Source organism: Moschus berezovskii, chromosome X (genome assembly GCF_049115385.1).
Source record: "Moschus berezovskii isolate FMDL1 chromosome X, NW_MosBer_1.0, whole genome shotgun sequence".
In the NCBI taxonomy this organism is placed as follows: domain Eukaryota; kingdom Metazoa; phylum Chordata; class Mammalia; order Artiodactyla; family Moschidae; genus Moschus; species Moschus berezovskii.
Window position 1 is genome coordinate 34,405,859 of NC_142488.1, and position 14,445 is coordinate 34,420,303.

At 37.3% G+C, this 14,445-nt stretch overlaps 1 protein-coding gene across 1 annotated transcript in view; it reads left to right on the forward strand.

Annotated features, from left to right (window-relative positions):
* The window catches only part of CFAP47 (cilia and flagella associated protein 47), a 509,689-nt gene that overhangs the window by 291,722 nt on the left and 203,522 nt on the right, over positions 1 to 14,445 (forward strand). The window contains exons 45-47 of the mRNA XM_088833637.1: positions 3,526 to 3,637; positions 4,990 to 5,216; positions 10,281 to 10,455. Of these exons, the coding sequence (XP_088689763.1) occupies positions 3,526 to 3,637; positions 4,990 to 5,216; positions 10,281 to 10,455 (514 nt within the window). The remainder of the gene's footprint in view (positions 1 to 3,525; positions 3,638 to 4,989; positions 5,217 to 10,280; positions 10,456 to 14,445) is intronic.

The window sequence follows — 14,445 nt, forward strand, 5'->3', positions numbered from 1 at the left end:
AAGTGAAGTCTGGTGTGCTGCAGTCCATGGGGTCTCAAGAGTCGGGACATGACTGAGCAACAGAACTGAACTCAATTTATTTTTATTATTGAAAACAGGAGTCCAATAAAAGATATTGAACGTAGGTATGATCTGATTTTATTTTACTTTGGAAAGCATCTCTGGAGCCAGAACAGAAAGTAGACTAAGAGTTAAAGGCAAACTGGGAGACCAAGAGAGTGGCTGGAAGACTTGCAATCTATTACACTACTCCATACACATCCATCCTCTATAGCCACCTGCTTTCCCTTACTATTAATAGCAGTCAAACAGATGAATGTGAGAAGCAATGGTGAAAGAAGAGGAGATGATGTTGAATCTGGGGAAAAGAAGGGGATGAGAGCACCGTATATGAAGATCAATCTTACTGGCAGTTTTAGTGATGTTCACACCTGCAGAGAAAGCAAATTTTAATTTACTTGCAGAGCAAATTGGTGGGGGAGAAAATGTGAACAGAAACTTCTGAAAAATATGGTGATAAAGGCAAAGAGAGATTGTTAAGCTCATTGCCACAGTAGCTTCTGGAGTCTAGGCCCAGCCTAATGTTTATTTGAGAGATGTTCTCCTACAATATATCATGTGTTTTTATTAAACAATCAATTCATATGTTATGCCATTTAAGTATATGTTGCCTTCTCAAAATGTCTGTGAAATAATCTCTCAGGCATGTTATTAATGTTGTGTTAAAATTATGTTTAAAAAACTGAACTTTTTAGGGCAAGCATTTAATCTTTTTATATGCCTTCTCACCTTCACTGAATCTCTTAGCTCAGTCATTCTATGAAAAATAGTACTTTAAAAGAATGACAATTATTCTTACTGGTCAGTTTCATGTTATAATTATTACAAAGTCAAATAAATAGTCACAGTCAATGATTGATGATCTCTAGTGTATGGAATTTAACATTTAAAAATTTTAGCTTAAGTCTCACTTGCCTGTTATCAAAATAATATAGTATTGTACAGCCAATGCAAATACACAAATTAGAAAAATAGTAAGATCTGGGTCCAGTATGAGAGCATAAGTAGAATTTAAGACCTATGAAGCAACATAGGGATTTGATTTTCTGTCTAGAAATGTGTTTCTTCTTTTATTTTTTGATTTTTTTTAAGGTTGAGGTTATTTGTATCTGGAGGGCATCCATGACTTGGCCCGGGTTACCCAGCTAATTAGTGTCAGAGCTGGAATTAAAACTTTCCTGCCAATTTAGTGTTGTGTTCTTTCCTTCTGGGTCATTAACAGCTTTCTTGTAAAACTGCATGAACTGCATTGAGAACTTCGTTTAACTTGATACACAGAAAGAACAAAATATTTTTTGTGAAGGTTTCTTACAATTGACAGTGGGCGTTGGCGTCTTTCTGGAAAATGCAAATTCAAGAAAATATGCAGACTAGAAAATATGTGATAAGAGCAGAAAGGAAATTTAACAGGTGGACTATTAAGAGAGCTTACATTGACAAGTGCCTATTGTGTGTTAGATAATTTCATTTCCCTTGTCACTGCCTCTAGACTTGGAATGTAAAGGGCTTCTCTACTTTAAACAGTTCTTTATTGCATTTGTATTATTTGCTGCTCTGATTTTATTTCTAGAAAAATGGAGGGAAATAATTAAATGATGCTATAAATGATTTCTATGAATAATTTGCTGGAACAGGCATCATTTTCAATTACATTGTTTCTTTTTAATAAAAAAGAAATTTGAAAGTGAACAAGTTAGATGAAATAATTTTTTGAGAAGTGATATATTGTCTGAGACGTAGAGTTAAGTGAAGTTGAATAGAGTCATAGTTATTGATATTTCAAGTGACTAATAAATGGCTAGGAAGATGTTTATCATTTATATTTTAGAAAAATATTTTGTGTTTTGGGAAATAGCAGTTTCCTCCTTTTGTATTAAATCTCGTGAGTTGGTATTCATTTTCAGGAGTAGACAAGCTATATAGATCTGGTTTCATTCAGGTACACATTGAACAAAAAAACATATAATTATTATAACTACATTCACCAAGTCTAATTTCTTATGCATACTATATTGACACAAATCATCAATAAACAGTCTATAATAGGAATAGAAAAAATTTTCGCTTGAGTCTAACTGAGGACTATAGCCTGGAACACAGATTCAAGAGGTACTTGAATGGTGTTCCCCCAGACTATAAAATATAGAAGGCTCAAATAGGCAAAAATCAAAAAGGTACATGAGTTGTTTGTCAAGAATTAGTACTGAATCTAGCAAGAAGTAAGGATCTTGTTAAGCAAGGGTTGGTTTGGGGCCCCAAGTGTTTGCACACTTATGAACTCTATAAGAGAAGATCTTTAAGCCATAGGTTGCAGCTGTTTTGAGAATGGCTAGTGGTGTTCTTGAGTTTGAAAAGGTTCAAAAGATTCAAGTTCTCAGTGATGCAGGACTGTCTGAAACTATATCCATAATAGCCACCCACCTGCATTTTGAATGCCTGAACCACAATTACTCCATTTTGATTTTTATTCTTTCTTTAATTATTAAAGCAGATTAAAATTAAAATTCATGTTTCACAGGCCGTAAGACAGGCTATTCTAGTTAGCATAAAGCTTGAGCCAAATCATATATAAGTCCCCATAAATCAACATGTGAAAATTTCTTCCATTAACTACATTTTAGATAAAATAACTGATTTTTAGATAAAAATAAACATGAGAAAAAAGTTAAAAGTAAAATATTAATGTTTTCTTTTCTTTGGTGAACTGATGCATTTGCACTCCAGTTACTGAAAAAAAATTCTTTGACTGTACCCTGTGGATTTGTGGGATCTCAAAACTTTATATCATTAGTATTGATCACTCAGCTGTATGTAGTAACACATACAAAAAAAATTCGGATTGCTAGCTTGGATTTATGTTTGAAAAGTACACGTCTAGTAAAAATTACTAGATTTCCTCATTTACTAAGATCTTCAGGTTATTTACATGCAAATGAAATTTGACAAGCCTGCTCTCACTCCATTTAAATGGATCTCTTAAGTGCTTGCTAAGTGCCAGGCAAGGGTTAGAGATTATTCCAAAGATGTGTTTGAGCAAACAACATATACATAAATGATATGCAAGTATATTGATCACATAAGAAAAATATACCAAAAATTATAATATCTTGGATAACAAGTGAAATGACAAAAATTGTTACCTCATGTAATCCTCACCACATTCTTTACTATCATTCTCATTTGCTTGAATTAATTGTTTTAAGCTAACAGTCTTCCAAGAATATTTATAACCGTTAAGGATCAACTGCTGTCAATGCCACCTTGGGACCGTCTTGATCCATCTCTGTATTCTGGTTGCATGCAAAATTTCTCTCATACTATGGCAGGGCTGTATTTAATCCTTACTTTCTCCACCCGTTTAGAGTGTATGTTGCTTAGTAATACACCATGCATGTTTTTAAAGATTTATCCTAATTTTTTCATGAGCTTTTAAAAATTTAATATTATTGTGTGGTTGTGTTATAGATTGGAGAATTAATATATATTTTGGAAGGAAGAGGCCTTGTCCCTTTGCCTTCCAGATTATTTCCAGTGGATTCTTCATCTCCACTTGAGTATAGCAGTTCTCCAGAAGAAGGTAGAGTATTCATTCATTTTATATAATTTCTAATGTTGAAGGATGGTATTGTTCTTCATAGAGTCACCTAAGCACTCTCACAGCACATTTTTCCAATATATAATTACAGTTTCAAAAGCTCCCTTTTAACTTGAATATGTCAGCATCCAAAGAATAGAGCACCATTTTAACACTTAAGAAAATGTCAAGGGTGCTTCTTTTTAAATCTTTATTTTAGTCTTCAGATAAATACTGAAATTTGGCATTCAAATATTTACTCAGCAAAGTTTTCGATTTTCAAAGTATTTTGGAAATAGCTACAGTGCCAAATTCTATATATTATAATTTGTTTGTTGTTTTAGTTGCTAAGTCGTGTTTGACTCTAGAGACCTCATGGATTATAGTGTAAAGAATCTACCTACCAATGCAGGAGATGCAAAGGATGAGGGTTCGATCCCTGGGTCGGGAAGATTCTCTGGAGTAGGACATGGCAACTCACCCCAGTATTCTTTCATGGGAAATCACATGGACAGAGGATCCTGGTCGGCTGCAGTCTATGAGATCGTGAAGAGTTAGAGCCCTCCAAGGGTCAAACCTGTTTCCTGCATTGGCAGGTGGATTCTTTACCACTGAGCCACCTGGGAAGCCCTATATGATATTAATGATAAAACCTGTGGACTTTCACGCAGTGTTCTAGTTTAAAGTGTAAAGTTGTTACTGAAAGAAAATTGCAGTTCTTGCCAGTCCTTGAGAGCTGTCTTTCTTTACATTTTTTTCTGCTTCTCTTACTTCTAATCATTGATAGGAGAACAATGGCCAATAACTAGAACTCTTTTTAGAGAAAATTATCTTTAATTCCTGAAAACTTACTCTTAAATTATTGATTTAGAACTACTCGAAATGTGTTGCTGTTGTTGTTTAGTCACTCAGTTGTGTCCGACTCTGCAACCCCATGGACTGCAGCACGTCAGGCTTCCCTGTCCTTCACCATCTCCTGGAGCTTACTCAAACTCATGTCCATTGAGTCAGTGATGTCATCCAACTGTCTCATCCTCTGTCGTCCCCTTCTCCTCCTGCCTTCAACCTTTCCCAGCATCCAGGTCTTTCCTAATGAGTCAGCTCTTCACATCAGGTGGCCAAAGTATTGGAGCTTCAGCATCATTTCTTCCAATGAATATTCAGGACTGATTTCCTTTACTGTTGACTTGTTTGATCTCCTTGCAGTCCAGAAATGTGTTACCTGTTTATTTTTCCTCTGGTTAATAAAGGCCATAACTGAAGTGTTATATTTCAGACCTCCTAGGTCCATCCTTAATAACAATATCAAGGGCATACATGATCATTGCAGTCATGATTGTTTTTGCTTCCCCTAGTGCTTACCAAGGATGATCCAGTTCTGTATTTGAAATGTAAGCTCCACCAAATCTTGGATGTCGACCTTAAATTGCCACTGACTAATGAAGCCAAGGAAAAGGCCTTGGCTTTTGCAGCACAGCAACAGCTGTCGAAGATAGAGTATGAGAGAAGGTTGATCACAGGCACTCTGGAGAGCAGTAGCATCCGGGTGGCCGTTGCCCTCCTAGGACTGACCAAGATCGAGGTAGGAATGGAAGAAAGAGGACGTGCTGAAATTAGTCTATCCTTAAAAATGTACAGAGATGTTACACTCAATCATAACAATGTTTCTACATATAAAAATGATGAAAGCTGGTTCTCCCCACAAAGACAGCTCTGTAGCTTTACTTCTTTTTTACCTCATTAAATAATAAATCTGAAACAAACTGTTGTACTAGGTAATTTTAGGCATTACACTGTGGTGGTTATTTCACAGGAATTTTCAGTTCTGGCTATACATTAGGGAGCCCTGGAGAATTAATGCAAGTGCCCAGACCCCATTCTAGAGCACTGAATTATTCTAGAGAAGGGGGTGAGTGGGAACATGTTCTAAAAGTTGCCTAGGTCATTCTGTTGTTCATCCACAGAGGATCAGTTCTGGGGTCAGATCCCAGACTCTAGCACTGTCCAGCTGTGTGACTGTAAGCTGATAACTTAACATTCCCAGTTTTGATTCTGGGAAACAAAATTCTAGCTTTGATTTTTTGATGCTGGGAAAGGTTGGGGGCGGGAAGAGAAGGGGACGACCGAGAATGAGATGGCTGGATGGCATCACCAACTCTGTGGACATGAGTTTGAGTGAACTCCGAGAGTTGGTGATGCACAGGGAGGCCTGGCGTGCTATGATTCATGGGGTCGTGGAGAGTCGGACACGACTGAGCGACTGAACTGAACTGAACTGAATGAAATAATGGTCATTAATAAAAACAGATAATTATGTAAAATGCTTAGCAAAGTGCCTAGTATATAGTGCTTTCTAGAAATATGTCTTTGTTGTTGTTACTATTACTGTAGATTCTTATTATCATAGCTTGCCCTCTATCTTATAATGAAAATAAGATACAGTCAAATCTCCACAGAGCCACCAAAGCAAGTCTTCTGAAATATAAACCTCTACACTTTGCTCCTTTTCTCCCCTGGCTTTTCCAACTCGTGCCAGAATGAAAACCACCATCCTTACAATAGTTTTCATGACCCTCCTGGTTGTCCTGGTCAGCCCCAGCATCTCCACTGAACCATCCTGTTCCCTGACCACAGCGTCTGCACTGGAGCCCATCCACTCCCATCCCTCCCTGCACACAGGCCTCCCTGCTGTTCTTCATGTGCCCAAGGAAGGCTTGCTCCCTGTGACCTATGCAGGTCCGTCCTTTGAAGCTTTTCCCTGGACCTGAGAGACCATGTCCCTCTTCAGGTCTGCTGGAATGCTACCCTGAGGTTCGGCTTTACCCAGTTGAATTTTTAATAGAATCCCTTACTTCCACCAGCCACTCTCCAAACCCTAAACTCCCTTCACTTTTCTCTTAGCAAAAACTGTCTAAATGCAGAAAATAACTAGAGAAGGGTTGAATGTGCAAGTTTAAGAAAATCAGCTCCATCAAATCAGAACACATAGACACATCCCTCTCTGCCATTATACAGGTAGTCATAGTTTTCTTTTCAAGCGTAATTATCACTGTACTCTTGAAATGTGATAATGCTAATGCTTTTTGCAGTAGAATGATAAACAAGATTGATTTTTGAAGTACCCTTTCCTTATGTAGTATTTGACACATTTTTTCCCAAATGCTTTTATGTGCACTTTTCAAATTATTTCATTGAAACCATGGAGAAATGGAGAGAAGATAGGATTACACTTCTAATACAAAAAACAGGAAATGACTGAGGCATAAAAAGATCTAAGTTGCCCTCACTGACAGGACAGAGATTACGGCCTAGATCAGGGCAGAGACAGATTTTAAAGCTGGAAAATAAAAACAGCTGAACACTCAGAGACACACAGTACGTAGTAAACCTCTTACTTTTACAGACCTGTAAACCAAGACTCCAAAGTAGATAGCAGCCCAAGGTGACACCACTGATTTGTGACAGATTAGAAATAGGCCTAGGTTTTCACATCCCAGTCCATGGCTTGTTTTATTTGGGCTCGATAAAGGACAGAAATGGTATGGACCTAACAGAAGCAGAAGATATTAAGAAGAGGTGGCAAGAATACACAGAAGAACTGTACAAATAAGATCTTCATGACCAAGATAATCACGATGGTGTGATCACTCACCTGGAGTCAGAAATCTAGGAATGTGAAGTCAAGTGGGCCTTAGAGAGCATCACTACAAACAAAGCTAGTGGAGGTGATGGAATTCCAATTGAGCTATTTCAAATCCTGAAAGACGATGCTGTGAAAGTGTTGCACTCAATATGCCAGCAAATTTGGAAAACTCAGCAGTGGCCACAGGACTGGAAAAGGTCAGTCTTCATGTCAATCCCAAAGATAGGCAATGCCAAAGAATGCTCAAACTACCGCACAATTGCACTCATCTCACACGCTAGTAAAGTCATGCTCAAAATTCTCCAAGCCAGGCTTCAACAATATGGGAACCGTGAACTTCCAGATGTTCAAACAGGTTTTAGAAAAGGCAGAGGAACCAGAGATAAAGTTGCCAACATCTCCTGGATCATGGAGAAAGCAAGAGAGTTCCAGAAAAACATCTATTTCTGCTTCATTGACTATGCCAAAGCCTTTGACTGTGTGGATTACAATAAACTGTGGAATATTCTGAAAGAGATGGGAATACCAGACCACCTGACCTGCCTCCTGAGAAACCTGTATGCAGGTCAGGAAACAACAGTTAGAACTGGACATGGAACAACAGACTGGTTCCAAATAGGAAAAGGAGTACGTCAAGGTTGTATATTGTCACCCTGCTTATTTAATTTATATGCAGAGTACATCATGAGGAATGCTGGGCTGGAAGAAGCACAGGCTGGAATCAAGATTGCCGGGAGAAATATCAATAACCTCAGATACGCAGATGACACCACCCTTATGGCAGAAAGTGAAGAGGAACTCAAAAGTCTCTTGATGAAACTGAAAGTGGAGAGTGAAAAGGTTGGCTTGAAGTTCAACATTCGGAAAACAAAGATCATGGCATCTAGTCCCATCACTTCTTGGGAAATAGATGGGGAAACAGCGGAAACAGTGTCAGACTTTATGTTTTTGGTCTCCAAAATCACTGCAGATGCTGATTGCAGCCATGAAATTAAAAGACGCTTGCTCCTTGGAAGGAAAGTTATGAACAACCTAGATAGCATATTAAAATGCAGAGACATTACCTTGCCAACCAAGGTCCGTCTATTCAAGGCTATGGTTTTTCCATTGGTCATATATGGATGTGAGAGTTGGACTGTGGAGAAAGCTGATCACTGAAGAATTGATGCTTTTGAACTGTGGTGCTGGAGAAGACTCTTGAGAGTCCCTTGGACTGCAAGGAGATCCAACCAGTCCATCCTAAAGGAGATCAATCCTGGGTGTTCATTGGAAGGACTAATGCTAAAGCTGAAACTCCAATACTTTGGCCAGCTCACGCGACGAGTTGACTCACTCTGATGTTGGGAGGGATTGGGGGCAGGAGGAGAAGGGGACGACATTGAATGAGATGGCTGAATGGCATCACCGACTTGATGAACGTGAGTTTGAGTGAACTCCGGAAGTTGGTGATGGACAGGGAGGCCTGGCGTGCTGCGGTTCATGGGGTCGCAAAGCGTTGGACACAACTGAGAGACTGAACTGAACTGAACTGAAAGTTGAGGCCTAATTGAGAAGAGGGCTTGGAGGAGCCTAACTAGAGTCTGATCAAGAAGAGAGTCTGTATCCTTATATATTATTTTGAATAACTTTCAAATATAGAAGGCAGATGGTACACTTTGGGGTAAAGAACTAGTTACTGATATGAATAGGAAATTTGTTCATAATGACTAGAAAAATAAACCAAATCAAAACAATGAAAATATAAATGAATTAGTTTACCTTTCTGCATATACATTATTTTAATTGTCAAAATAAAGTAGGTAGAAAATTTGGCTTTGTGAGAAAAATGTATTTGTGAATTTTATAGATAACAAACCCAGTGAATGAGATAACTGCCAGAGGAACTAAAACTAATTTTTGTTGAGTAATGGTAGCATGATCACAATCATGATGATGGCAAGGACAACAATGGCAATGATAATGACAGGCGATATTTATTGAATAGTTATAATATGTTCCAAGAAGCTGGCATTTGTTTATACTTTAAATATACCAGGGATAGGCAATATGTAATATTATTGCCCCTGTTTTGCAAATAAAGACTTTATGGCTTTGATTTATAACCTGGCCAAGCTTACTTAGAATCGGGTTATAAATGCAGGCAGTCTGGCTTCAAGAAGAGTTGGTCTAACCATTAGACTCTATTACGTGTTTAGCAGTAGAGGGACCAGATAAAAATAAATACTGCTTGGTTCATACTCAGGGAGCTGGATTTTTCTTTGTTTTCCCATTTCAGTAAGGCCAGAATTGAAGGAAATTGTATCTAGAAGAGCATATTCATGGGGGCAAGTTCTAACCCACATTGTATAAGTAATGTTTGAATGGGCTAAACATATCAAACCTATTTGAAAGGAATACTGGGAGGTTTGTGGAGGGGTAGGACCTAGTTTTATACAGTGAATAGTGAAGTCACTCAGTTATGTCCAACTCTTCATGACCCCACAGACTGTAGCCTACCAGACTTCTCTGTCCATGGGATTTTCCAGGCAAGAGTACTGGAGTGGGTTGCCATTTCCTTCTCCAGTTTTATATAAGCATATTTTTTTCCTTCAAATTGTCATTAGCAAAAGAGAGGGGACTAAGTGTACTGCTAATAAGAACTAGAGCTGACAGGTAGATGTTAAGTAACACAAGGTTCAACTCACGGAGGAAAATACTTTGTCTAGTGGAGTGTTCACTAATGGAATGATCTCTTTCTGAGACAATGAAATCCTCAACACTGAAAAGATTAAAGCAGGGGCCATTGAGTATCTCTCAATAAAGGGTGACTCTCTTGAGTCTATGAAACATGTTACTGTTGTCTCATACCAATTAAACAATAGTATGTCTGAAGAAATGAACAAATTCAATCTCTTGAAGGATTTTTTTCCCCATATTTGGAGTCCAAGTCTAACACTGTTTTTTCGTTTTGGAGGCAATGGGAAAGAGAATTACAGTCTAATTTTACTCTCTGTTTATTTGCAGATGTGTATGCTCTTTAATGTTTCAAAGTTTAAGAAGCCAAAGTCCATTTTATACAAAACAGAACTGAGCCTTCCGGAACATTTTGCTATCCCCAAGACAGTTTGCATTCCCCAGATTCCAGGAATTCAAGTTGAATTGGCTCAATATCAAGGAAATAAATCTGCAGAAAAAACAGGTAACCAGTAATGTTAATATGTAGACTGCAATATCTAGCACTAGCTTGGATATTGTGCAATTTTAAAATACAAAGAAGAGATTATCTTAATAGGTTTTTCATGATGTCATTGAAGAGAAGTGCAGTTACATAAATACAAATTGTTGAATGATACTTTACATTGTAAATAACTGATATACTACATTACAGTAATTTAAATTATATACTGAATTCAGGTGCCAAATACTGGTACTGAAATTTACTGAAATTTGTCAACCTGTCTTTGTTAAAGAGTGGTTGTCTGATTAAGACCATAAGTTTTTTTTGAGGAAGGTAATTTCTTTCTGTCACAGTGAATTTGGGTACAGAAATTGCTCTGGAGTTGAGGCTTAGATTGGCTCTAAAGAATAGGAAGGATATTGGTAGCAAGAACATTTCAGATGAGAAAAGTGCCATTTATGAGTAATTTATCTTTCATCTGGATAAGGTCCTTTTTTAGTTGAGCACCTACTTTTTGTCTCCTTTATTCTGTGTATTTGTGATCAAGCAGGACTATGCCTGGGGCTTCCCAGTTGACACTAGTGGTAAATAATTTGCCTGCCAATGCAATAGACTTAAGAGACTTGGGTTCGAGTTCAATCCCTGGGTCAGGAAGACCCCCTGGGAGGGAGGATATAGCAATCCACTCAAGTATTCTTGCCTGGAGAATTTCATGAACAGAGGAGACTGGAGGGCTATACTCCATAGGGTCGCAAAGAGTCATACACGAATGAAATGACTTAACGCACAGGACTAAATGAGATTTAACAAAATACAGGCATTTATATTATTAAATGCAAGTGATAAGATGTAAACAAAGTGACAGAATAATTTATTCAATTTTTTAATTTCTAAAAATTTTTAATTGATGTATTGTTGATTTACAGTGTTGTGTTACAGCAATACAGCAAAGAGAATAAATTATACATATATATATATACACATTCTTTTCCATTATGATTTATTGTAGGGTACTGAATATCTTTCCCTGTGCTATATAGTAGGATCTTGTTGTTTATCCATTCTATATATAAAAGAATGGGGGTTACATCTGTCAACCCCAACTTCTCACTCCTTCCCCCCAACCTTGGCAACCACCAGTCTGTTCTCTATGTCCCTGATTCCCTGATTCTGTTTCTGTTTCATAGATAGGGCCCTGGTGGCTCAGATGGTAAAACGTCTGCCTGCAGTGCAGGAGACCCAGGTTCAATCCCCAGCTCGGGAAGGTCCCCTGGAGAAGGAAATGGCAACCCACTCCAGTATTCTGGCCTGGAAAATTCCATGGGTGGAGGAGCCTGGTGGGCTACAGTCCATGGGGTTGCAAAGAGTCAGACACGACTGAGTGACTTCACTTTAATTTGTATCATATTTTATTTTCCACATATATGTGACATGGGCTTCCCTGGTGGCTCAGATGGTAAGGAATTTGCCTGCAATGCATGAGACCTGGTTTTGATCACTGGGTTAGGAAAATTCCCTGGAGAAGGGAATGGCAACCCACTCCAGTATTCTTGCCTGGAGAATTCTGTGGACTGAGGAGCCTGGCAGGCTACAGTCCACTGGGTTGCAAAGAGTCGGATATGACTGAGTGACTTACACACATATGTGATATGGTTTGATATTTGTCTTTCTCTTTCCGACTGCACTTAGAATAATAACTCTGGTTGCATCCATGTTGCTGCAAATGGCATTATGTCATTATTTTTTATGGCTGAGCAGTATTTCATTTTATGTATATACATATATATATATATACATGTATATATATATATATATGTATATATATCTTCTTTATCACATTCCTCTGTCGATGGACATTTAGGATGTTCCCATGTCTTAGCTATTGTGAGCAATGCTGCTATGAACATAGCAGGGCATGTACCTTTTTGAATTATAATTGTCTGGATATATGCCCAGTAGTAGGATCACTGGATCATATGGTAATTCTAATTTTAGTTTTTTTGAAGAGCCTGCACACTGTTTTTCGTAGTGGCTATACCAACTTACATTCCTACCAGCAATGTAGGAGAGTTCCCTTTCTCCATACTCTATCCAGCATTTACCATTTGTAGATGTTTGATGATGGCCATTCTGACTAGTTTGAGGTGGTACCTCATTGAAGTTTTGATTTGCATAATAATTAGTGATGTTGAGCATCTTTTCATGTGCCTATTGACTGTCTATACATCGTCTTTGGAGAAATGTCTGTTAAGATCTCTTGCCCATTTTTCAATTGGGTTGTTAGATTTTTTTGTTACTGAGTTGTTTATATATTTTGGAGATTAAGCCCTTGCCTGTCACATCATTTATAAATTCTTTCATTCATTCTGTTGTCTTTTCATTTTGTTTATAGTTTCTTTGCTGTGCAAAAGTTCATAAGTTTGATTAGGTCCCACGTGTTTAATTTTATTTTTATTTCTGTTGTCTTGGGAGACTGATGTAGGCAAACTGGAGCAGTTTATGTCAGAGAATATTTTGCCTGTTCTCTTCTAGGAATTTGATTGTGTCATGTCTTCTACTTAAATCTTTAAACCATTTTGACTTTATTTTTGTGTATACAGAAAGGGTGTGTTCTAACCTCATTATTTGCATGCAGCTGTCCAGATTTCCCAACACTACTTGCTGAAGAGACTGTCTTTTCCTGTTGTCTATTCTTGCCTACTTTGTCAGAAATTAATTGAATGTAGGTGTATGGGTTTATTTCTGGGCTCTCTATTCTCTTCCATTGACCCCATGTCTGTGTTTGTGCCCATATCATGCTACCTTTGTAGTATTATCTGAAGTCTGAAAGGGTTAAGCCTCTTACTTTGTTCTTTTTCTTCAAGATTCCTTTGGCAATTCTGGGTATTTTGTGGTTCCAAGTGAATTTTAAGATGATTGTTCTAGTTTTGTGGAAAGGGTCATGAGTAAGTTGATAGGAATCACATTAAATATGTTTGTTGTTTGGTTAGTATGGCCATTTAAACAGTATTTAATTCTTCCAACTCAAGAGCATGGGTTATTTTCCCATTTTTTTTGAGTAATTTTCAATTTCCTTTATTAATGTTTTATAGTTCTCAACATATAAATCTTTCACCTGCTTGATCTGGTTTATTCCCAAATATTTTATTTTTGGTGGTGTGATTTTAAAAGGTATTGCTTTTTTTTTTAGCATTCCATTTCTGGAACTTCATTGTTGGTGTAAAGAAATGCAGCCAATTTTTTTTATGTTAATCTTTGTATCCTGCTACCTTGCTGAATTTATAAGTTTTAGTAGTTTATGGTGTGGAGTCTTCAGGTTTTTTATATTTAGTATCATATCATCTGTATGTAATGACGATTTTACCTTTTCCCCTCCAATTTGGATACCTTTTATTTATTTTTTTCTTTTCTGATTGCTGTGGCTAGGACTTGCAATATTATTTTGAAGAGAAGTGGCCAGAGTGGGCAGGCTTGTCTTGTTTCAGATTATAGTAGGAACACTTTCATCTTTTCATCATTGAATATTATATTGGCTGTGGGTTTTTTATAAAGAGCCTTTATTATAATGATATATGTTCCCTTTATTCCCACATTGGTAAGAGTTTTTTATCATCAGTGGGTATTGAATTTTGTCAATTTTTTTTTTCCAATTGAGATGATCGTGTTGTTGTTTTTTTTCTTCTTCTTTCTTTTGTTGATGTGGTATATTACATTGTAATTTGTGTATGTTGAACCATTCTGATGTACTTGTGATGCATACCATTTGGTCATGGAGTATGATACTTTTTATGTGTTGTTGGATTTGGTTTGCTAATATTTTGTTGAGAGTTTTCACATCTATATCCATGAAAGATATTGACCTATGATTTTCTTTTTTGATTGTGTCTTTGACTGATTTTAATATCAGGGTGATGGTGGCTTCATAGAATGCTTTTGGGAGTGTTCCCTCCTCTTCAGTTTTCTGGAAGAGTTTGAGAAGGATTAGTGTAAGTTTTTCTTTGTATGTTTAGT